General features: G+C 37.4%; 2 protein-coding genes across 2 annotated transcripts; both read left to right on the plus strand.

Annotated features, from left to right (window-relative positions):
• The first annotated feature begins 609 nt into the window (after positions 1-609).
• LOC136156082 (olfactory receptor-like protein OLF4) lies at positions 610-1,569 on the plus strand. Its single transcript, XM_065918496.1, has one exon. The coding sequence runs from the start codon at positions 610-612 to the stop codon at positions 1,567-1,569; it is 960 nt and encodes a 319-aa protein (XP_065774568.1).
• A 17,675-nt stretch (positions 1,570-19,244) lies between these two features.
• LOC136156087 (olfactory receptor 7A17-like) lies at positions 19,245-20,180 on the plus strand. The gene has a single exon (XM_065918509.1). It carries the CDS (start codon positions 19,245-19,247, stop codon positions 20,178-20,180), a length of 936 nt encoding a protein of 311 aa, XP_065774581.1.
• Positions 20,181-26,475: the final 6,295 nt, after the last annotated feature.

Consider the following 26,475-nt stretch of genomic DNA (forward strand, 5'->3'; position numbering starts at 1 on the left):
TCACTCTCGTGTTTAGATTTGTTTTCCATTTTGTCATATCACTCGTCCTCAACTGAAGTGGTGTAGAATTTTATTATTTCCTTATATGCATTTTCTCCATCAATGAATTGTAGGGATTTTTGTGCTTCCACATCCATTACTCACAGTCTAGTTAGTGCCCAAAATGTGACCAGACTTCAATGTACTTTCCTTACATACGAAAAGAATTTCTTATTAAAAGTATAAAATTCCTGTCCCCTTAGAGAAAAAGCTGATTGGGACAGAAATTCCATATTGTAAATGACACAGAATATCCCAAACCAGGGCTCTGTAACAACCTAGAGGGGTGGGATGGGGAGGGAGGTGGGAGAGAGGTTCAAGAGCCAGAGGACATAGGTATACCATGTTGATCTTTGGCAGAAATCAACACAATATTGTAAAGCCATTATCATTCAATCAAAAATAAATAAATTTAATTATAACAAGAAAGCTAGATCCATACAACGAATATCAAAATTAATGTATTGACTGAAAAGTACATGCAGTAGCATTTAGAATATGTGACTAATGTAAGTTCATGAGAATATTAATCATATTATTTGCTTCTCTCCTCAGAGTCACAGCCAGCATATGGAATCAAGAAATAAAACAAGAATTTCAGAATTTTTGCTTCTGGGATTTTCAGAGGAACAAGGAATAAAGCCCCTCATATTTGGACTTTTCCTTTCCATGTACCTGGTCACTGTCTTTGGAAACCTGCTCATCATCCTGGCTGTCAGCTCAGATCCCCACCTCCACACCCCCATGAACTTCTTCCTCTTCAATCTGTCCTTTGTAGACATCTGTTTCACCTCTACCACCATCCCAAAGATGCTGTGGAACATCCAGTCACAGAACAAAGCCATAACCTATGAAGGCTGCATTATCCAGATGTATTTTTTCATACTCTTTGTATGTTTGGATGACTTCCTCCTGACCGTGATGGCCTATGACCGTTTTGTGGCCATCTGTCACCCCCTGCACTACACGGTCATCATGAACTCCCGGCTCTGTGGACTGCTTGTGCTGGTTTCCTGGGTGATTAGTGCTCTGAATTCCTTGTTACAAAGCATAATGGTATTGCGGCTGTCCTTCTGTACAGACTTGGAAATTCCCCACTTTTTCTGTGAAATTAATCAGATGGTCCAACTTGCCTGTTCTGATACATTTTTTAATGACATGTTGTTTTATTTTGCAGCTGGCGTGTTTGGTTTTTTAACCCTCACTGGAATTCTTTACTCATATTCTAAGATAGTTTCCTCCATAAGAGGAATCTCATCAGCTCAAGGGAAGTATAAAGCATTTTCCACCTGTGCTTCTCATCTTTCAATGGTCTGCTTATTTTATTGTACAAGCCTAGGAGTGTACCTTAGCTCTGCTGCTACACACAGCTTACACTCAAGTGCAACAGCCTCAGTGATGTACACTGTGGTCACACCCATGCTGAACCCCTTCATCTATAGTCTGAGGAACAAAGATATAAAAAGAGCTCTGGAAAGAATCATTGAAATGGCAACTACAAAAGGTCCAACTGTTTTGGGGCTGAAGTAGTACTGTGATTTCAGAACTGAAATAAAGGGAGCCGAAATTGATATTTTTTATCAGATTGTAGAAGGAGAACTTCCTCCTTTTCTCTGTTTCCTGGAAATTCCATTTGTATGAATTTAACTCCTATACACAATTTATGTAACTCACTTCATTGAGCTTTATTGTGAATAATGCCTTTAATTTTGATAGGGATTGCAATGGATCTGTAGAGTGCTTTGGGTAGTATGAATATTTTAATGATATTAAGTCTTCTAAACCGTGGACATTTGATAATCTTTTCATTTATTTGTCTTCTTCAATTTCTCTCATCAGTCTCTAACAGGTTTTAGTGTATATGTCTTTCAACTCCTTGATAAAATGTATTCCTAAATATTTATTTCTTTTGAATGTTATTAGATAAGTCCTGGGAGCTTATCTAGTAGCTATGTCATACTGCAGCTAGCAATATGCTTATTTGACATGATTGTCTTTGAAATGAATGACTCAAAAATCAAAAACTTAATTTTAAGCACTTTTATTACAGTCAAAAAAGGTTAATGGTAATGCACTTATATTGCAAATATGCTACTGTCACTTATAAATGTTTTCTTGGTTTTAGGTTATGTCTAAAATGCTGTTGCTGTTGTTCAATTGCTAAGTCATGTCCAACTCTGTGACCCCATGGACTGCAGCATGCCAGGCTTACCTGTCCTTCACTATCTTCTGGAGTTTGCTCAGACTCATGTCCATTGAGTCAGTGATGCTATCTAACCATTTAATGCTCTGTCACCCCCCTTCTCCTCTGGCCAGTATCAGGGTCTTTTCCAATGAGTTAGCTCTTCACGTCAGGTGGCCAAAGTATTGGAGCTTTAACTTCAGCACAAGTCCTTCCAAAAAAGATTCAGGGTTGATTTCCCTTCGGGTTGACTGATTTGATCTTCTTGCTGTCCAAGGAACTCTCTAGAGTCTTCTCCAGCACCATAGTTCAAAAGCATCAATTCTTTGGCATCCAGCCTTCTTTATGGTCCAACTCTCACATCTGTACATGACTACCAGAAAAACCATAGCTTTTGACTAAACCGACATAGTCACTATAAAAATTATCAAATACATATCTCCCAGTTATGACTACATGGGGAGATAAGTGGGATTAAATTGACCTAATGATGAAATGTCGCTGCTACCAGACATGAACAATACCAGGATTTGTGGCCTCCAGAGGAGATGAATTCAATCTGGGGCCAGAGACAAGGTTTAATTACTCAGAGATTTTTTTGTGTAATAAAGTTTCATTAAAGTATAAAAGAGAGAGAGAAAGTTTCTAACATAGACATCAGAAGGGGACAGAAAGAGTGCCCAGTCGCTAGTTTTTAGCAAGGAGTTATATACCTGTAAGCAAGCTACTAACTAGAAAAAGGAAAGCCTCAAAACTGAGAGAGTTGCACCAGGCCCCTCATTTACAACATGCATTTTGAGAAAGCATTCACACAAGGTGAGTCATCCTGGGCTCACCCAGAATTTTTATTTTATTTTATTCATATCAATGAAACAATTCACATGAATCTTGAAGAAAGGCAGATTTCCAAGCAAATACTTAGCTCATTACTGTAGCTTAAGAAATACATTTCCATGAGAAAAACACATTGGTCAGCTCAAGGTTTGAGATAAAGTTAAGTTCTGGTGGAACCAGGTGTCTCCATGACAAGACAGGATTAGAAGAGAAAAGAAAAAATAAAAAGTTTTCCACTTGCAGTTTATTTCCTCTTGCAGCTTGGGAATCTAGGAGCTCCTTTCTGAGGCTACTCTCAATAGAAGTTTAGTGTCAGAGAAAACCATAAAAATGAGTAACTAAAATGTCAAACCAAGTATTTTGTTAATATGTATAATATTTCTTCATCATGCTCTACATCTATTTATTAAAGCATGAAATATTGATGACCATAGGTTAGGAGACACATTTATTGAGACGAAGAACTGGTTTCTGTATTTTATGCTTTATTACTAAATTATCTTCCTGCTTCTGCTTGAACTTTTAATGCTACCTACGACTTCCATACTTCCCTAGTGGCTCAGATGGTAAAGAATTTGCCTGCAAAGCAGGAGACCTGTGTTTGATCCCTGGGTGGGGAAGATCCCCTGGAGAAGGGAATGGCAACCTACTCCAGTATTTCTTTCCTGGAGTAGCCATGGATAGAGGAGCCTGGCAGGCTAGTCTATAGGTTCATAAAGAGTTGAACATGATTGAATGACTAACACTGCTCCTACTATGTGCTCATCCATGGCCCTGATTCACATGAGCTTGCCCTATGTTTCTACCCCTCCCCCGTATAGCTGGTTCACTCACACCAGACCTGGACTCCCCTACAGGCCATTGTGTCTATCAGGCAAACACAATACACACAGGAGATGCCCCTCAAGCACCCAGCCCTGGTGGTGAGGCAACCACTGTTTGGAGGGCCATGGGACTGAAATAATCGGAGAAACAGTTCTGAGCAGGCTACTACCCACAAGGCACAACATAGAAAGTTGCCCGAAACACTTTTCCAAGTCTTCCTTGGGAAAGGACTATTCATTTGTGCTGGAGCTTTAGCCTGAGTTGTATGTTTCATACCTAGAGGCTACAGAGGAGCTCATGGGAGACAAAGCTGGGGGAATGGCATCTCAGTGCTCTTCTTTGGCCTCACTATATCTCACAGGTACCCCCCAAAAGGAGCTTATACACTCATCTAGATCTCCAATTTTTGCAACTAGTCAAGAGGACACCTACTGCGCTTCATCAGTAGGCTAGCAGGAGTTTCCATCGCATTCCCACAGAACTGTAAGTAACTGTAATATTTAAATAACTGCTGCCTGAGAATCTATCTTCCAACTAGTCTGAAGCCATATATTGACAGTGGTCCTTCCCTTTGGCACACTGATAGGGCTTGCTTGGAACCACCTCCAACACTGGGACCAAATAGAAGTCACAAAACTGAAGGACACAATAACTGAACTAAAAAATATACTAGAGAGGCTTAACAGCAGGCCAGATGATGCATAAGAACAGATCAGCAACTTGGAAGACAGGATAGTGGAACTCAGACAAACAGGGAAGCTAAAAGGAAGAGAAAAAGTAAAATGAAAACAGTTTAGAACATACACAGAGCAACATCAATTGGAATGATATTTGCATTACAGGGGTCCTAGAACAAGAAGAGAGAGAGAGAGAGAAAGGGACAGAAAACTTATTTAAAGGAATAATTGCTGAAAATTATTCTAACCTAGAGATGCTGAGAGACTGTGAAACAAAAACTCAAATAAATCAAGAGCAAGACACATTATGATTAAAACAACAAAACTTAGCGTAGAATTTTAAAAGCACCAAGGGAAAAACAACTTACTACATACGCGGGCACTCTTAGTGTATTAACAGATTTCTCAGAAGAAATTTTGCAGGCCATAAGGGAGTGACATGACATACTCAAAGAGGTGAATAGGAAAGAAAAAAAAGAAACATCAAACTAAAAATACTCTACCCAGCAATGTTTTTATTCAGAATTGGAGAGTCAAAAGAATTTTAGAGATAAGTAAAAACTTAAAGAGTTCACCATCACTAGGCAGGCCTAACAAGAAATGGTAAAGGGACTTCTTTAAGCTGAAAAGGAAGACCAATACTAACAACAATGCAACAAACATATGAAAGTATACATCTCAATGGTAAAAATAAATGAATAATAAAAGTAATGGATTAATTACTAATAAGCTAGTATGAAAGTTAAAAGATAAGTAGTAGAAAAAACTGCAACTAAAACAATTAGTGAAAAAACATAAAAATAAGACATGCAAAATGTGACTGAAAACATAAAACATGGGAGCAATTTAAAATATAGAGTTTTAGGAAAGCTTTCAAATTTAGACTGTTAGCAACATAAAATAGACTATTATAATGATAGGTTGATTTAAGTAAGTCTGATGTAAAAAGGACATATGATTTAAATAGTTTTCTAAAAGGATATACAGAAGGAAGCAGTGACAGAAAATGATGTTTGAACATCACAATTTATTAGGGAAATACAAATCAAAATCACAATGAGATATCACCTCAGATGTGTTAGAATCTACCACTACTGCTACTGTTACTGCTACTGGAGTGGGTAGCCTTTCCCTTCTCTAGGGAATCTTTGCAATTCAGGAATCAAACTCAGCTCTCCGGCATTGCAGGCAGATTCTTTACCAGCTGAGCCACCAGGGAAGCCCTGTGTTAGAATACCTACTATCAAAAAGATAAAAAATCACAAGTACCAATGAAGATGTGGAGAAAAGGAAACCCTCATACACTGTTTTGGGGAATTCATCATATATAAGTGCAGCCACTATAAAAACTATGAATATCACTCAAAAATGCAAGTAGACCCACATACTCTACTTTGAAAATAAAAATGTATTTGAAAAGATGTTTGCATCCCTGTATTCATTACAGCTTTATTTACCATAGACAAGATATGGAAACTACTTATCTATCAATTCATTAATGGATAAAGAATATATGAGATACACACAGTGGAATACTGCATGCACTCACACAGTGAAATACTACTCAGCTATGGAAAAGGGGTCACTGCCATTTGAGACAACAGGGATGGACCTCGCGAGTATCATGCCATATTAAATAAGTCAGACAGAGAAAGACACATACTGTATGGTTTCACTTATATGATTACACTTATATATGGAATTTAAAGAAACAAAAAATTCGTAGATACAGAGAAAATCTTGTTGGTTATCAGAGAATGAGTAAACTGGGGTGGGTGGACAAAATGGGTGAAGGGGGGTCTGTTGCAGTCCTTTAATGGACTGGAACCTGGTGGTCTGGAGCCGACGATAAGAAAGCGAAAGAGAGAAAGAAGTTGATACTCCCTGGTTTAGGCAGAGAACCAATAAAACCCTACAACAGGGCTTGCATCACTCACGAAGGCACAGGGCGCCCTCTCGAGGGGGTCTTGAATGCCCGGGCAGGAGAATGAGCTCGGTGGGTTTCTAGAGGGAGAAAGAGGGAGAGAGAGAAAGAAAGAAAGACATGGGGACCCAAACTCTGATGGAGCAAAGGTGCTTTAATGATCTTTCTGTGAGGACATATAGGCTATTGTACAAGGAATTTTTTTCAACAGTGATAAAGATCAGAAAACCAAATGTAGAGCAACCGTTACCAAGGTAACAAGGGATTAACAATGGTCATAAGGTCAGGAGACAATCCATACCTCAAGAAAGAGGATCGAGGCTAAGCAGTTTTGTCATAAAGAGAATGTTCACTGAAGGAGATTCATGCATGCCTCATCCTATGACCTCAGTCCTGGGAGCAGCATGCTGTTCCACTTGTTTCTGTTGCCAGAATAAGGATAAGGAACAGAGGATTTATGAGAAACAGCATGTAGGAATCCTCCTGTTAAACATTCCCTGACAATTCCCCCTTATTTATTTATTATATTTTTTAAAAGGGTCTTGACCATTTGAGTTTATTCAGTTTTAACAATTTTTTGTATAAAGGCAATGGTAAAGAGCAAATATAGTTGTCAAGACAATCACCAAAGTTACAGTTCTAGATCCGATGCTGTGAGTAATGTTCTAAAACCATCCACATGGGTCTAGCCCAGATAATTGAGCAGCTAGTTGTTTAGCTAAAGTTTTCAAATTATAGGAAGAGGGTAGATTTTTAGAAAAGGTTTCAAAGATTTCTTTTTGTAATAATTGTACATTCAGAGAGGCATTATCATGTGTTTGGTAAATGAAATTTGGTTTGTTCCCAGTTGTAGGCACTATAATTGAATTGAACAAAAGTAACACAAAATTGAGTAGAATTCCAATCATATTTTAGTACCACCTGGTTTTGTACATCTATTAATTGATCTCCAACCCATTTGATGGCTGTTTTTAGTTCTTGTATTTCATCTTGAATATCCTCATCTATCTGAGCCTGAGTGGCCCACATAGTATGAGCATCTTTAGTCTAATTTTGGATAAAATTATGTGTATGAATTGAGCACAGACTACGCTGAGATGGAAGAATCAAAAGGGATTCACTTCTTAAGGAAACAGAAGAGGGTGGGATGCATGAGTCAAGTGCTTGGGCCTGGTGGGCTGGGAAGACCCAGAGGAATCGGGTGGAGAGGGAGGTGGGATGGGGGACCGGGATGGGGAATACATGTAACTCTATGGCTGATTCATATCAATGTATGACAAAACCCACTGAAAAATAAAAAATAAAAAAAAAAGAGTTAACACAAGTATATAACTTGCAATTTATACAAGTTATAAAATGTAACGTCTTAATGAATTGTAAACTCCCTATAGCTAGAACAAAAGGAAGGGAAACACAAGCTTGTATGAAATATGATTGATTATAACAAAAGAAATAGTTACTATGACTACGATGGGTCCCTGTGAAATGTCCAGTCTAAGTCCCAAGTTCTTCGGTTCTCACAGCAAGTTTCCAGATGTCCCATTGTTTAGACCCAATCTGCTTATTGAGGACGATTCGAGGACTAGGGAGAGGGGGCATTCCACCGTCAAGCCACCCAAGAAGTCCTTTGTCATGGTAATGCGCCATTGTAGTGTTAGTAACCGTCTATGCTGCTTGAGTAGCATAGTCACACACAGTGCTGTTAGCATCATCTGAGCAGTTAGATAACCATATACCATGGAGTCTCCAATCAACAATGGTGTAATTGGTCATAAACATTAATTTCCCTGATTTAGCTTGACATTTATCTCAATAAACAGGAGTATATTTAAAGTCTTTATAAGTAAACCCCTTACATTCTAACTTTTGTCCTTTTCCTAGAGTTTTGGTAGTATTGACATGGTTTTCATAAAATGACAGGGCAGTAAACAGTTCAAGCAATGTGTGGAAGCTCCTTTTAGAGGCAGGATGAAAGCCCATGTTTGTCAACTAACATTAATACATAATTTTGTTGGGCTCATGAATAAAGGAAGGAGTTCATAGCCTAGAGAAATGTTAATTAGTCTTCTTTCTTCCTCAGGATGAGAGGGCCCCTCCAAGTTTTAAGGAGGAGGCATATGTATTGGGTCATTAGTGGATATGATTGATCCTATATCTGTCTATTCTACAACCTACAATAAAAGGGGGGGTTTAGTATATAAGCCCAATAAGTGTGATCAATCAAGTCAGCCTAAGTGAGGGAAGCAAAAGCAAGCAAAGCAAGCATAGTGACAAAAATATTTTCAGGATTCTGAGGCATTCCCTGTTGAGAAATCAGATTTTTTCAGCTTGATTAGTAAGAGTTTTTACTTGTCCCCAAGTAGGGAGATCATAAGGTCAATGACATCGAGTGTGGCATTTTTTGGAAATTTTTAAAGCTGCCATGGCTTGTATTGGAATTTCTTCCTCTTGGAGTTTTTGTTGTTTTGTCTCTAGTTTGAATGCTGGGGGCCCCCTTAGGTTGAATATTCCAAAGAGGAAGCCATGTGAGTTCCTTGGATCCATCTGGAGAGATACAAGTATACCCCTTTCCCTGTAAGATTAGTTTCTTAGATTCCCATTGATTAGTTAACCCGTCTTGATACCAAATGGGCAGAGGAAAGGAGGTATCCTTCAATGCCTCGAAATGTTTTTCTGCTTTTGTCAAAATATCTCCTTGTGGTAAGTTTAAAAAATTTTTAAACAAAGCTATATTAACAATAGCTATAGGCTTAAAGAATATATTGCTTTGGAATCTAGTAAGTCTGTTCTGGATAAGGAAGATAAAAGTGTTCATGTGTATTCCCCCTTTTTTAATTTTTTTTATTTGTAGTTTCAGAGTGTGATGTGCTTATTTAACTATGCCTTGCGTTTGTGGATTATAAGGAATGTCTGTAATCTACTTAATAAAGAATGAATGTAAAAATTGTTTGAACTGTCTAGAAATATAGGCAGGGACATTGTTTTTATAGAATTAGGTGTTCTCATTATTGTAAAGTAGGCTAACAGTTGGTTTATAACATGTGTAGGTTCACCTCGGAGAGGTGTGGCCCATATAAAAGAAGAATTTTTATTGATTGAGACATGTAAGAAGGAAGAGGAAGAAAGTTCAGGGCAATGAGTTACATCCATTTGCCACAAAATTCTCTTCCATTTGTCATAAACCTTTTTTATAATTTTGTATTTATCATTCTACTTGTTATTCCTTATACATTTTTATTAAAAACATATATTTTATTTTTCTTTAGCAACCATGAAGTATCTTGTATATTAGCATTTTATAGATTGGTGAATATATTTATTACATTATATTATATATTATAACATATATATTTATTATATATGTTAATATTTATATATATATATATATTTATTAATAGTCTAAAATCTCTTTAGTTTTTTCTGTAAGAAAAACTTTTCCTAAGAGGAAGGTAGTGTTTAGTAATTAATGTTTTAAAATCTTATTTTATTTGTAAATGACCTAGCAATTTAATAAACTTTTATCATTTAGTTTAGTACAACTCTAGAAATTTAAGTTATTCCAATACTAAGATTATTTTAGATAGACATTTTTAAAATATATTATTTTTAATAGAGTTTATCTAAAAGTTGTCATCTCATTTATATATTTATATATATATATAAAGAGCTACATTTTTGTTGACAAATTTAGTTTACCTTAAATCTAAGCTTAATAAAAGTATTATACAATGCTGATGATTTAAGATATGTCTTAATTAAATTAACAAACATTATATTTAATATTGAATATTTTTCAGTTCATGTGAACCTGAATTTAAATAGAGCTTATTTATAAATTAATTTCATATTATCTAAAAACAAAGACATACATTGAGACAGAGATGAATTTAGATAGACAGACAGATATAGTTTTCCATTTAAAATTTAAAATATCCTTTAGGCTCGCCTTGGTTTTTTTTTTTTTAGTTTTACCATTTTGTTTATGGTTGGAGTTCCAGATATAGTGAGCTGTGTATCCCAAGGACATGATAAGAGTTAACTTTAGGTTTTTTCTTAAGCCTGTTTTTGTTTCCTAGGCAGAATTGGAGCTCCAAGAAAGTATTTTAATGAGTCAACTTTTTCCTAATTGCACGAGTAAGAAGGACTGGTTTTGTAATTTCAAAAAAGATTGTTTTAATCAGGTTTTTTTTTTTTTTTAGAGTCTAAAGAATATCATGGCCATTCAGTGTCAAAAATGTTATTTCTCTTTTTTTAGTCACAGTATATCATTAATGATATACGCATGAGGGAATTGCTGTCACGTTGGGTGTAAAGCCTTGGCTACAAAATTTTGACAAATAGTAAGACTGTTAAGTATACCTTGAGGTAACATAGTCTACTGAAATCTTTCATGAGGCCCGATGTAATTAGGAAAATGGAGAGAGAAAGTGAATCTCTCTCAGTCTAAAGGGTGTAAAGGTATATTAAAAAAGTGATTTTGTAAATCAGTAATAATAATGTGCCAATTTTGAGGAATAGTAGTAGGTGATGGGATCCCTGGTTGCAATGTACCCATAGGTTTCATAAACACATTAATTTTTCTAAGGTCTGTTAAGAGATGCCATTTGTTAGATTTGTTTTTGATAACAAAAATATTACAGTTCCAAGGAGAGCAAGATTCCTCAATATGTTTCAATTCTAATTGTGTGTCTATAAGTTATTTAGTAGCCTGTAATTTTTTTTTTTGCAAGGGGCCATTGCTCTGTCCAAATAGGTTCGTCATTGTTCAAAGTTACTCTAATTGTTTTGTTTGTTAAATGAGCAGTGGCCCCTAGAAAAAATGTGGAATGTATATCTGAGTTTGCCATTGCGTAAGTAAGTCCCTTCCTATTAGATTAAGAGGTGCATCTATCACATAAGACATTAATGTTGTAGGTTGACCTTTTGGTCCCTCACATGAGTAGATTTGAACATTTTGATATATTTCTTGTACTTTGGTTTGAGAAATTCCTGCAATTTAGCAAGAGACTTTTTGTATAGGCCGGGACTTGGACCATAAGTTTTTGGAAATAATCATAATATCAGATCCAGTGTCTAGGAGACCAGAAAATCTTTTACAGTTAATTTTTATATTTATATTTGGTCAGGCAAATACAGATACCAATAATGTCCATAAGGATTGTTTTTTATCTGTACTGCCGAATCTGCCTGTCCATACATCATTAGAGGAGTTAATAGAAATGTAAGGCAAAAGAAGTAATTAAGCAATTCCCCCCCCCCTTTTTGAATTGTCATAGAATCTGAGATGACATCATGATTTGAATTTCTCCTTTATAATTTGAATTAATTACTCCAGGGTGAACAGTAATTCCTTTAGAAGTCAAACTAGATCAGCCAAGTGAAAGACTGAAAGTTTGTGGGGGCAAGGGCCCAAAAAGCCTGGTAGGTATTTTTAAAAGGACTGCTTGAGGGTAAAAGAGAAAATCATTTAGGGCTGGTATATCGATAGCAGCATTGCTGGCTGTTGAGTGTTTGAGGGAAAAGATGGAATTTGCCCCTGGTTTTTGTTGAAGGGGATCCAGGGGGTCCCCTGCTTGGAGTTTTCTGCAATAGGTTTTCCTTCAATATCAAAGTTAGACTTACACTCTTTGGCCCAATGTATTCCTTTACAGCAGCAAGGGCAGATTTGTGGAGGTCTTTCATCAGCCTTCTTAGGACAATCCCTTTTTAAATGGTTCTTATCTCCACACGTAAAACAACCTTCATTTTCCTTTCTAAAGGCAGCAGTCATTGTTTCAGCTAGCATTTGCATCTTTTGAGTTTCTGATCCTAGATTGTGACAAGCCTTCAAATAATTAATAATAGTCCCAGTGTCACGAATTGGAGTGATAGCTTTTTGACATTTCTGATTTGCATTCTCATAAGCAAGTAATTTCTCTAGCTCTTTTTTTGTTTTTTACTCTGATTATAGTATGGGAAATAGCAGTTTCTAATCTAGCTAAAAAATTAGCATAATTTTCATTAGGTCCTTGTAATATTTTAGTGTAGCTACTTGTAGGTTATCCTTGAGGAATAATTCAATCCCAAGCTTAAAGGGCCACTGTTTTTAATTGTTCATGCAACAAGGGAGGGCATTGTATTTGAGCCTCTATGGCATCAAATTGTCTGATGCCAGTTAACATTTCAAAAGTAATTTGGTTTTGGCGAGTGCCAGCTCAAGCATTCTTGTTAGCATGATCTCTGGCTATATCATGAAACCACATTGTCCATTGAAGATATCCTCCTGGTTTAAGAAGAACTTTTACTAAAATTTTCTGATCATAAGGGATAAAATTTTTAATAGAAGATGTCATAGTGTTTAGAAGTTCTTTAGTGAAAGGTGAATGAGGACCATACATAGTTATAGCCTTTTTCATTTACTGTATGTGAGAAAAATTAATGTCTTCATGTTGAGGTATTAGTTGTCTTTGAGCATTAACATTTTATAACATAAGAAAGACAAAAAGATCATTGGCCTCAGAGACTTGAGATTGTAAAGCCAGCAACTTAGAGAGCCTCTGCCACAAATGAGAGCAAGTGAATGTCAATTTTTTGCACGGTGAGCGGAGGGAGAGGGAGAGAGAGAGAGAGAGAGAAAGAGAGAGAGACACGGGGACCCAAGCTCTGATGGAGCAAAGATGCTTTAATGATCTTTCTGTGAGTATATACTCACAGTATATAGGCTGTGGTACAAGGAATTTCTTTCAACAATGATAAAGATCAGAAAACCAAACGTACAGCAACCATTACCAAGGGAGCAAGGGATTAACAATGGTCATAAGGTCAGAAGACAATCCATAACTCAAGAAAGAGGATCGAGACTAAGAAGTTTTGTCATAAGGAGAATGTTTACTGAAGGAGATTCAGGCATGTCTCATCCTATGACCTCAGTCCTGGGAGCAGCGTGCTGTTCCACTTGTTTCTGTTGCCAGAATAAGGATAAGGAACAGAAGGTTTATGAGAAACAGCATGTAGGAATCCTCCTGTTAAACATTCCCTGACAAGGGTCAACTGTAATGTGACAGATGGTAACTAAATTTATTATGTTGATTACTTTGTTGGTGTGATAAAGCTATTATTTTTTACACCTGAAACTAATATATTTAGCAATTTCACCTCATTAAAAAGAAAAGTTTCTGCAGGGTTAAGTTCCTCCTAGATGTTCAGACGATCACCTGCTTCTTTTCCATTCCGGTTTATATTGCTGGCTTCCTGCATTCCTTGTCTCATGGCCCCTTTTCCATCTTAAAAGCAAGCAATGTAGCATTTTCAAAATCTCATTGACAGCAACTCTTTTCCCTCCCTGTTGCACATTTAGAGGGCAAGTATGATTACCTTAGTCCTACCTCAATAATTACAACAAAATTATTTCTTAAAGTCAATTGATCTGACACAATCAAACATATACATGTATCCATTCTCCTCCACAAACTCCCCTCCCACCCAGGCTGAGCAGAGTCCCATGTGCTCTACAGCAGATTCTTGTTAAACAGCTATAAAGTAACGTGAAAGTCATTCAGTCGTGTCTGACTCTTTGCGACTCAATGCACTGTTGTCTGCCAGGCTCCTGCATCCATGGAATTCTCCAGGCAAGATTACTGGAATGGGTAGCTGTTCCCTTCTCCAGGAGATCTTCCCAATCCATGGATAAAAGCCAGCTCTCCCACATTGCAGTTGGATTCTTCACTGTCTGAGCCACCAGGGAAGCCCAAGAATACTGGAGTGGGTGAACTATCCCTTCTCCAGGGGATCTTCCTGACCCAGGGATCAAACCAGAGTCTCCTGCATTGCAGGCGGATTCTTTACCAGTTGAGCTACCAGGGAAGTCCCAATACAAAATAAAAAGTTAAAAAGTAAAATAAAATGGATAACTGCCCCCCAAAAAAGACAAAGAAAAAATAGAGTAATCTGATTAGCAATTCTGATAAATCTGGTGTTTTAATCCTCTCTTGCTACAAAAAGAATATCATATTCAAAGTTAATTATTATTGAGATGTGGAAAGATTTTGGAGGTCCTTATTCTGCCTACTACAAAATCTTTTTCAAAAGCATATCAGTTTGTGTTGTTCAAGAACCTTTATACAAAAGAAACAAACAATTTGCCACACCCTCTGGAATGAGTGAATAAGTTATTCCTTCAAAATTATATGCAAAGTCTGTTTTTGGTGCAGAAGAACTAAAACTATCTACAACTGACTGTATCACAGGCTGACAGTCTTTCTACTCAAAGAGTGGTCCACAGACCAGGACCTCCAGCACCAAAATCATCCAGGAGCTTGTTAGGTAGGTATTCAGAGTCTCTGGGCACACCAGGATCTGCTGAATCAGATTCTGCATTTGTAGTAGGAGTGCTGCTGTTTACCAGACATTAGAGAAGAACTGGTCTGAAGTAACTATTTCCACCCTTTACTGTTGACATTTGGGGCAGGATGATGCCATTCTGGGGGTTCTTTCCCATGGATTTTAGATGTTTAGCAGCATCATTTCAGATATTGTCTAGCATTCAAGGGAGAAACACTTCTAGTTGAGAACCACTGGTCTAGTTTGAAAACTAGAAGTATCCTGACAGATTTACAATCAAGACTCATCACATACTCAGAAAATAACATTGTCCAGTTCACTAAAGACCTTCAAGCCCCATTTCTGCAGGAGAGAATAAAGTTCTTAAAATGCACTTCCTCATAGATGAGACATTTGTAAATATGCAATCGAACAATCCATATTCGGTACTAAGCTCAGGTTTTAGTTAAAAAATATTAAATATATCTCTTATCATTAACAATTGTTTTATAATGAAGGGCTAAAATGACATCTCTGAACTACAGATGTAAGTATGAAATCCCTCTTGTGTCATGAAGACAATGCATGTAGTGTCCAAGCTTTATTACCAAAAGAGCTCAGTTCCCCCCAACACACACTCTTTGTTGAAAGGAGAACAGAAATATTCATAGAATTCAGGGACTGTGTCTCCAGCACAAGTCAGTGATTTGAAGATGCAAGAGACCTGATCCAGACAGGTTCCTCAGTCTTAGATTTTGAGAAAATTCTGACTCAGAGTTGAGATAAGGTGCTAGGAGATTTAGAGATCTGAAAAGGAGGCTACTTCATGGAGAAGGAGTGAAAAACAGAGAACAGACTTGGATTCACATGACTTCTACCCTGCTCTCTTGTGAATTGAGAATCATTAAGGAAAATTTCCTTCCTTACTTAACAGTTTTCCACAGGGGAATTATGAGGTTTAGAGCTTGAAATAACAGAGAGAAATGTGCCTAATGAGCAGATATAGGGATTTATAAATATATCCATGTTTGCAGTCTCTCAGCATGTGTAACATTGGGCTGAAAGGGCCCTTTTTCCCCTTTGTTTGGAGCTCTAATTCTGATTGGGGGCTGTAGCTTCACTCATTCCTGCCATTTTGTCTCCATCACCAACCATTCAAGGGAGAATTCGGATGCCCCCATTGGAGACCATCCTCTCAGAGTTCCCATCCAGGTGAGTCAAACAACCCAGCTGACCACACATAAGAAGGTCAGAGAGAATGGAAGCCAATTTAAATCAAGCCAGATGCAAGAGATTGTTGTATCTATTTATTTGCTTGATAAATTAATTAATGTATTTATTATAGTGATTGCATAATATTTACAGTGCAGCAGTGCTATTTGCATCTTTGACCATCTTTCACATTCCTTATCATGAAATTGTTATTATGTCAATGCTAGAAAAAGATGTTGAGATTGTTAAATTCACACTGGTTCCTATCAGGGGTGATTTCCCCCCAGGGGACACATTGAAAAAATGTTCTGGGACATTTTTCGCTGTCACCCTGGAGGAGGGTAAATGGAGACCATGGATGCTGTAAACATCTTTCAATGTACAAGACAGAGCATAAAAGAGAATGATCTGGTCCAGAAAATTAATAGCCCTGAGACTGAGTATCCCTGGGGTAAAGCATATGCCTGTTCAGTTGTGTCTCTCTTTTGCGACTTCATGGGCTGTAGCCTGCCGAGTTCCTCTGTCCATGTTGCTATTTCCTTCTCCAGGGGGTCGACCCAGGGGTCAAAGTCACATCTTTGGCACTTTCTGCTTTGGTCAGTGGATTCTTTACAATTTAGCACCACCTGAGAAGCCCAAAGAATATCTGTATTTGTGATATTTATAGCTATCTTTGGGCTGTTTTTTAATCTTATAATACTTTGTGTTTATGCTAGCAAAATTAGAGTACTGCTTTTGCTACCAGTTTAAAAGTTTCACCCTCAATCATCAGAACAGTTCTTAATCCCAGTCTTTTTCCCAGGCTGATAGGTAAAGACGTTTCATGTTTTCTTAAAATATTGCTCAGTTACAGTAAATTTTACATGTGTCCATCACCATTTGGTTTTATTATTATCATTATATGCCCATATAGTATTTACCTATTTCTTTATAGTTTTCAGTGTTTCAAAATATTTTCACATCACTGTTTCTCAATGGAATTTTGGAGTTTGTTTTTGTATGATGTCTGAGGGTGGGCCAATTTTATATTCTTTCAGACAGACAGCCATTTGTACCAGGTTTTATTTAACAACCCAATCATTTCCTACTAAACTGAAATATAATCTAGCCATATGGTAAATGTCCATATACATTGAGACCTAATTTTGTACGATCGGTTCTTTCAGTTGATCACATTAAATGTAGAGAGTTTTTTTGCATCCTTACTAGTAATAACATCCTTTTATATTTATTGTTAAACATTTGCCTTTTCTTGTTGCTACCTTTTATCTTTCTGTGGGTGGATATGTTTTGTTAAATAGCAATCATACTACCCCATCTTGTGAGAGACATTCTTTTGCATTCAACTAACTAGTGCCTCTTCCCCATTGAAATTCATTTATGTTTATATAGATGAAAAGTATAACATTTGGTACTGCTTCTTCAACTTTTCAAAACTCATATTTTTATATTTTTCATTCCCAGGTCTTTGCCATTTTACTTTAATGAGAGACCCATGTTGATGTGGTTAAACCTTTTATTCTATGTTTTATTTCAGAGGCCATAAGTTTTAATTAAATGTCATTTAATATAATTGTTTGACTCGATTATGATTTAGTCTTTGTAGATTGTTATGTCTCTATACATTTTTTATTGCTTCTATGTTATCCAATTTGTTAACATATAATCATTTATAGTAATCTGTGTGATCCTTTATATTTCTTGGGTACTGTTACTAAAAGTGGGGGTGATCTGGCTGCTCACTACTTAAAATCTGATTAAGAAGTCAGGTTGGTGGAAAGGAAATTTTGCTTTGTATCAGATACTGGCAACTGCAGTGTGGGGAGGACTTCTGACTTCTGACTTCTGTCCAAAGGCAGATTCCTCCTCACTGAGAATCAGTGGGTAAGAGCTTTTATAGGCAGAGGGAGGGGACTACATGTAGAAAAAGCACAACTATCTCTGACAACTAATCTGAATGTATGCAGTGGTCTGACCAGCGTCATCCTAATTATTTTAAGTACAGTTAATCTTCATTTCCAGGGTTGGTCTGTTCCCGTGTCCTTGAGGCCAGTTCTTGGAATCGTGGCAGCTTTTATGTCATGCTTACAGTCTGGTCCTCATGTAGTTGACTTCTTTCACCTGATGAGGGTTTCAGTATCTATAAGACAACTCACAGGATGCAGATCAGAATATTATCTGCAAATCTTGAGAAGGAACTAAAGGTCCTTGACTGACTGTGCTTAATGACTAAACTATTATTATTTAGTCTGTTGGACTGGTTTCCTTTGTTTCTGAGTTTTCTCACTGCTCTGATTTAAGTTCTTCTCCAGTTGAAGTTTTTCTACAGACAGAAGACAGGTGGAACACAAAGTGAAGGTGAAGAACCTAAGGTTCTCCTCCATTTCAGTACCACTTGTACCATCTCCTCTTTCAGTTCTGATGTTATTTATTTGAGTCCTAGGCATTCTGTCTGCTGGGTACACATTTACACACATAACTTTGCATCTCCCTCCCATCCTTACTAGAGGTTATGATTCACGTGTCACCATGTTTGCCAGTCTTACCCAAAGCACATGAAAAATAGAATGCTGTAGTCTTTCCTTTATGCTTGTTTTCTTTCTCATCATACCACTTGTCCCCATCAGAAGTGCTAGATAATCTTATGTTTGCTTATATATTTTTCCATCAATGAATTGTAGGGAGTGTTGCTTTTCAGCATCTTGTATTCATAGCCTAGACAGTGCTGAAAATACAGTCATACTTCAATTTGCATTCTTTCAATAGATGGGTTTCTCATTAAAACTGTAAAATTCATCCTGCCCTCCTGGGGAAAAAGCTGATTGGGAAAGCAATTTCATATCAGAAATGGCACAGGGGGATTCATTAAAGAAAATCAGATCCATACAACAAATACAAAAATTAATTTATTGACTTCAAAGTATACATTATATAATTTAGAATAAGTGAATAATTCAAGTTTGTGTGAATATTGGGGCTTCCCTGGTGGCTCAGAGGTAAAGAATCTGCCTGCAATACAGGAATTGCAGGAATCACAGGTTCAATTCATGGGCTGGGAAGATCCCCTGGAGAAGGGCATGGAACTCACTCCAGTATCCTTGCCTGGAGAATTCCATGGACAGAGGAGCCTGGCAGGCTATAGTCCATAGGGTCACAAAGAGTCAGATACAACTGAAGCAACTTAGCACACACACCTGCATATATTTGTATTAGCCATGCTATTTCCTTCTTTCCTAGAAGCTACTTCCATCATATGCAACCAGGTAATGATACATGGATTTCAGGATTTCTTCTTCTGAGATTTTCAGAGGAACCAGAAGTGCAACCTCTCATATTTTGGCTTTTCTTATCCATGTACCTGATCACTGTGTTTGGAAACCTGCTCATTATCTTAGCCGTCAGTTCAGACCCCCACCTCCACACCCCTATGTACTTCTTCCTCTCCAACCTGTCCTTTGTAGACATTTGTTTCACCTCTACCACCATCCCAAAGATGCTGTGGAACATCCAAACCCAGAATAAAGCCATAACCTACGAAGGCTGCATCACACAGATTTATTTTTTCACACTCTCTGCAGTGTTGGACGTTTTTCTCCTGACCGTGATGGCCTATGACCGCTTTGTGGCCATCTGCCACCCTTTGCACTACACAGTCATCATGAACCCTTGGCTCTGTGCACTGCTGGTTCTAATGTCCTGGATCATATGTCTCCTGAATTCCCTGTTACAAAGCTTAATGGTATTGCGACTGTCCTTCTGCACAAACTTGGAAATCCCCCACTTTTTTTGTGAACTCAATCAAATGATCCAGCTTGCCTGTTCTGACACCTTTCTTAATAACATGGTGATGTATTTTGCAGCTGTCCTGATGGGTGGCGGTCCTTTCACTGGTGTCCTTTACTCCTACTCTAAGATAGTCTCTTGCATATGTGGAATCTCATCACTTCAGGGGAAGTATAAAGCATTCTCTACCTGTGCGTCTCATCTCTCAGTTGTCTCCTTATTTTATTGTACAATGCTAGGGGTGTACCTTAGCTCTGCTGGTACCCACAGTTCAAAATCAAGTGCAACTGCTTCAGTGATGTACACTGTGGTCACACCCATGCTGAATCCCTTCATCTACAGTCTGAGAAATAAAGATATAAAGAGGGCTCTAAAAGCATTCTTTGTGAAGCAAAATACAAGATGATCAATTGTCAGAATACTGAGGAAATGCACATGATAGCAGAAGACAAAGCCTCAGAGTCAGAAATTTTGATTATTTAATCAGATTGTTTAAGTAATATTTTTCTCTGTTATCTCCTAAATTTTTTATTTCTTTGACCTCAAATTCTTTATGAAGTTTAAATAACTGACTTTATCAATCTTTCTGCTCTCTCAGGTATCTAACAGCTTTGCTCATTGTTGTTTTCATGTTTTCCCAAATTTATTTCCAACCATGGCTCAGAAATACTTGAAAATCCCCATTTACCTAATGAAACAACAGTTTAGAATATTTTGAATTATATACATCATATTAAATACTGTTTCTTTTGTTTTACTACTGGAATTGTCATGCATTATAGTACTCTGATAGAAAAAGGTACAACTGATGATTAAAGCAATTTATATAACTTAATAATAGAAGAAAATCTGAAATGACTCTTTGCCTTTTTATCTAGTATTTCTTTCTATAGCACTATCTTAACTGCTCCTACTTACAATATAGATTTTAACAGAGTAATGTGTTAAAGCTGGTCACTTGGTTTTATTCTCCTCTTTAGAATTCTGATACTGTTCTCTTATTTATTTTTTTTTCTTTTTCTTAGTTCAGTGACCAAAATGCTAACCTTAGTCACTGGCAAAATTATTATCAAATACATGTATTCAAGAGGAATCTTTATTGCAAGATAAACTTTAATAAATACATTGACCTAATATGACTTAAGATTCAGTTCAGTTCAGTCACTCAGTCATGTCCAACTCTTTGTGATCCCATGAATTGCAGTACACCAGGCCTCCCTGTCCATCACCAACTCCCGGAATTTACTCAAACTCATGTCCATCAAGTTGGTGATGCCATCCAGTCATCTCATCCTCTGTCGTCCCATTCTCCTCCTACCCCCAATCCCTCCCAGCATCAGGGTCTTTTCCAATGAGTCAACTCTTCACATAAGGTGACCAAAGTACTGGTTAGATTCATAGATGACCTTTAAAAAGATGAAGATTTTTTAAATCATATACTGAGCTTCTTTGCAAAATATTTATTTTTCATACTGCACATTTATTCATTGGAATATGGATGTTTTGGGTGTTGGTTGGTTGTTAGTAGTGTCCAAGTCTTTTGTGACCCCATGGACTGTAGCCTGCCAGGCTCCTCTATCCATGAGATTTCCCAGGCAAGAATGCTGGAGTCGGCTGCCATTTCCTTCTCCAGGGGATCTTCCCAATCTATGTCTCCTGCTTGGCAGGTACATTCTTCACCACTGAGCCACTTGGGAAGCCCAGAATATGGAGAACTGTTGTCCATATAGAATAGGCCTTTTATATATGGGTGAAAATTTGTTTGGCACTTTTTATAGTTTTATTGATGTATCATCTTTTTACCACTACAAAACATTTAATGCTGCCTATAGTATGACTCCTTCTATTGCTATAAAGGAAATATGTCCCCCTCTCCTACACTTTTTCATGAACACTAAAGTGATAGTGGATGAACATTATCAACGTCACCAATGATATGTTTCCATTATGCACAGGAATATTTTCACGTTTATGTTCAAAAAGTGACTCAGGAGAGCATGGGTTCCTATCAATTCACATGAATCAAGACCACTAGTATTCCCACACACACATGCATGTCCTTTCAACTGCTTCAGGTGACCATAAGCACTTTATAATAGAGTCATCTGAAGTAACAGAATGATCAAGAGTACTGTCTTCAAATATAAGAAAAATGCCAAGAATATTTAGAAGATTATTGTCTTCATTCTTACTTCTATTTACTTTGCTCACTGTATCAGTTAGCTATTGCTGCATAACCAGCTATCCTTAGAGCGAATGATATAGCATAATTCCTTTCTTACCAAATGATAATATATGATGTGATATATATTACACATATATAATCAGAGCTCCACTGCTCTCTTCTTGAGCATAATAGTGAGCTAGGAGAATTCACATCTGTTTCTAAGATTTGTTAATAATATGTGTGGTCAGGTTGCACTTCTTCCTACAATCAGTTTATCATGTTTTTATACCTAGATTCATCTTTTATTTTAGAAAAGAAAAAGTATCAAATGTGAATTTAATTTACCTATATCATTCCTGTATCTGTATGTGACCATTTGTTTCTTCCCAGGTAGAAGAGATACTTCCTATCACTGCCCAGTCTGAATCACCTACTAGTCCTCTAGATAATACTCTGGTGCCTTCATTGTTACATTTTCCCTTCTGTAAAATGTATTGGACTTTAATTAAGTATGACACAATATACACTATACATAATTAAAATGTAAAATTCAATAAATAAAAGAAGCCATACCAAAATTACAGTACCTACTTCATGTTTCCATTTGTATATAATTCAATAAAGTGCACAATAAATTTCAGTCTTTTTATGTGATTCTTAAAAATATAACATTTCTGAGCCTCAATTTTCTTATTTCGAAATGTCATGTAGTATTGTAAACATAACATCAGGCAAATATTACATGAAATAAATGAAATGTGCAGGTATATTTTCTCAGGCCCAAAGAAAATATTCAAAAGAAAGTTGTGTTCATGTATATGTAAATTCATTTATATAAATTTTTATTGCGAATAAACATACTCACACATATTTGTACACAAAACAGACTACTGATCTCATATTTTGTCTTTGAAGGAAACTTGGAGAGGATTAAAATATAAAAAATGAATCTAAAAATTAGCATGAAATTGAAGAGTGTAGAAATTTACACAAAAAAAGTAAACAATATAAACAAATTTAAATGATTAATGACTTTCTTTACTTAATGTCTCAAAAATGAGAAATCCAAATCACATTTACATTTGTACATGAGAAATATTCTACTGGTTAAAGAGACTGAATATCTCCAAATTAATTTTTAATTTCTTCTTCTGCTTAAGATGGGGGTCTCAACATTAAATGCCTTTACAGGGGAAGTTAAATGAATGAACTGAGACACTTAATATCAATTTCTTGGGCAAACTTTTATTAGTTAAATGTTTATGTTCAATTCACAATGCCGATTTTAAATACCATACTAGTGATAGAAAGCAAACACATGTATATATCTTTCCTTATGTTTGCTAAATGTCTTTTTTTTTTAACTGGGGCAGAGTCATGCCACAATTTTGAGTTAATTTCTATTGTACAGCGAACCTCAATCTTAACCCTATACTGCAAAGTGAATCAACCATATGCATATGCACACCCAAGGAACTCTACTAAATGCTCCATTTAAGTGGTGACTTAAACGGGAAGGAAACACATGTATGCTCTTACAATTCTAGGGTCAGAAGCCTGAAATGGGTCTCATTGGGCTGAAATCAAGAGGTTTGAGGAGTGTGGCTAAAATGGCAGAAAAGAATCAACCTGAGCTCATCTCCTCCCATGGCAAAACCAAAACTATAATTCACAGAGCAGTTATTGATGAGAACTATCCATGAGAAGACTAGCTGAAATGATTTTCATGACTAAAGATATAAAGAAGGAAACACAGCACAATGAGTATGAAGTGAGGAATGCAATATATACCCAAGATCTCATTTCCAGGGAGATGACTCACACAGGAAGATAATCACAACTTCAGAGGTTCTCCCCAAGAGTGCTGGGTCTGAGCCCCACAACAGGCTCTCCAGACCAAGAGTCCTATTAGTTGAGGACAAGTCTTCAAAACATCTGGCATTGCAGTCCAGTGGGGCTTGCCTATGGGAGAGTCAAAGGGCTACAGAATAAAGACTTCTCTCTTAAAGAGTGCATGAAAAATCTCAATTGCTCTGAGTGAGACAGCACAGAGACAGCTATTTGAGAAAAGACTGGGTCAGACCCACATGCTTAATTTGATGAGCTTCTCATAGTCAAGAAACTCCTGGGACTGCCCCTGAGGACACAGACACCAGCAACAGTCATATTGGGGACCTCATTCTAACATGAGGACACTGGTGATGGCGAACACCATTTTGGAGTCCTCTCTCTAGCATTCTAGCCCAATAGTCTTACCTATCCACCAGTGGACCAGACCAGTCAGCTTCAGCCTCAGATCCAGCCACCCCAGGATTTGGTTCTGCTATCTAGTAGGCCTCACCAACCCCAATAATCCCTGGGTTTTAAAGCCAACAGAACTGTTTATGTCCTGTTTTCCTAGGAACTCTGTACAACCACACATGCCAGGATCCAGACATCCACACAAGCAGCCTGGTATCAGCCCTGGAACCACTTAATCAGTCATGCTGGAACCAGACCATATAATTTTAAAATTTGTATGTAGAGAGACACGTGCACCCCAGTGTTCATCCCAACACTGTTTATAATTGCCAGGACATGGAAGCAACCTAGATGCCCATCAGCAGACGAATGGATAAGGACGCTATGGTACATATACACAATGGAATATTACTCAGCCATTAAAAAGAATTCATTTGAATCAGTTCTAATGAGATGGATGAAACTGGAGCTCATTATACAGAGTGAAGTAAACCAGAAAGATAAAGACCAATACAGTATACTAATGCATATATACGGAATTTAAAAAGATGGCAACGATAACCCTATATGCAAAACAGAAAAAGACACAGATATACAGAACAACTTTTGGACTCTGTGGGAGAAGGCGAGGGTGGGATGTTCTGAGAGAATAGCATTGAAACAAGTATATTATCAAGGGTGAAACAGATCACCAGGCCAGGTTGGGTGCATGAGAGGAGTGCTCAGGGTTGGTGCACTAGGAAGACCCAGAGGGATGGGATGGGGAGGGAGGCGGGAGGGGGGATCGGGATGGGGAACACATGTAAATCCATGGATGATTCATGTCAATGTTTGGCAAAAACCACTATAATATTATAAAGTAATTCAGTTCAATTCAGTTCAGTCGCTCAGTCGTGTCCGACTCTTTGCGACCCCATGAATCGCAGCACGGTAGGCCTCCCTGTCCATCACAAACTCCTGGAGTTTACTCAAATTCATGCCCATCGAGTCGGTGATGCCATCCAGCCATCTCATCCTCTGTTGTCCCCTTCTCCTCCTGCCCCTAATCCCTCCCAGCATCAGGGTCTTTTCCAACGAGTCAACAATTCTCATGAGGTGGCCAAAGTATTGGAGTTTCAGCTTCAGTGTCAGTCCTTCCAATGAACATCCAGGACTTATCTCCTTCAGGATTAGCCTCCAACTAATAAAAATAAATGAAAAATAAAAATAAAATTCGTGTGTAAACACAAAAGACCCTAAGATTGCTAAGGCAATCTTGAGAAAGAAGAAGAATGTCGGATGTAACACGCACTTTCATTTCAAACTACACTACAAAGTCACATAATCAAAGCATTATGGTTCTGGCTCAAAACAGACATATTGATCAATGGAACAGAATACAGGGTCCAGATATTAACTCAAAGTGGTATGGACAGCTTGTCTATGGCAAAGAAGACAAAATGTACAATAAGGTAAAGAAAGCATTGTCAGTAAATGGTGTTGAAAAGTTAGACAGATACATGCAAAGAATGAAATTGGACTACTGAGAAAACAGACCACGTACAAAAATGAACTCAAAATGGATTAAAGACATATGTAAGATCTGAAAGTATAAAACTCCTAGACAACATGGGCTATACGCTCTTTGAATCTTGCCTGAGCAATATTTTTTTGACCTATCTTCTTGGCAAGGCAAGTGAAATAAAAAATAAACAAATTTGCACAGTGAAGAAAACTTTCCAAAAAATGAAGAGGTGTCCTACTGTGTGTGTGTGTGTGTGTGTGTGTGTGCGCGTGTGTGTTTCTGATCAGTTGTGTCTGATTCTGTGACACTATGGTTTGTAGCCCACGAGGTTCCTCTGCCCATAGGATTTCCTAGCAAGAATACTGGAGTGGGTTACCATTTCCTCCTCCAGGAGACCTTCTCAACACAGGGATTGAACCTGTATCTCCTGTGTCTCCTGCATGCAAGTGGGTTCTTTACTGCTGAGCCACTAGGTGGGAGAAGATAATTGCAAATGATATATTTGAAGAAGGGTGGATAGCCAAAACATAGAAAGATCTCATACAACCTAACATTTTTTAAAAAGCAATTAAAAATGGGCAGAATTGGCAGTTTTCCAAAGACACACATTGAGGCCAAAAGGCATATGAGAAGATGTTCAATATCAGTGCATGTGTGCTAAGTCATTTCAATTGTGTTTGACTCTTTGTGATCCCATAGGCTGTGGCCCACCAGGCTCCTCTGTCCATGGGATTCTCCAGGCAAAAATACTGGAGTGGGTTGCCATGCCCTCCTCCAGGGGATCTTCCC

The sequence above is a fragment of the Muntiacus reevesi genome, chromosome 1, assembly GCF_963930625.1.
Source record: "Muntiacus reevesi chromosome 1, mMunRee1.1, whole genome shotgun sequence".
Classification (NCBI taxonomy): Eukaryota; Metazoa; Chordata; class Mammalia; order Artiodactyla; family Cervidae; genus Muntiacus; species Muntiacus reevesi.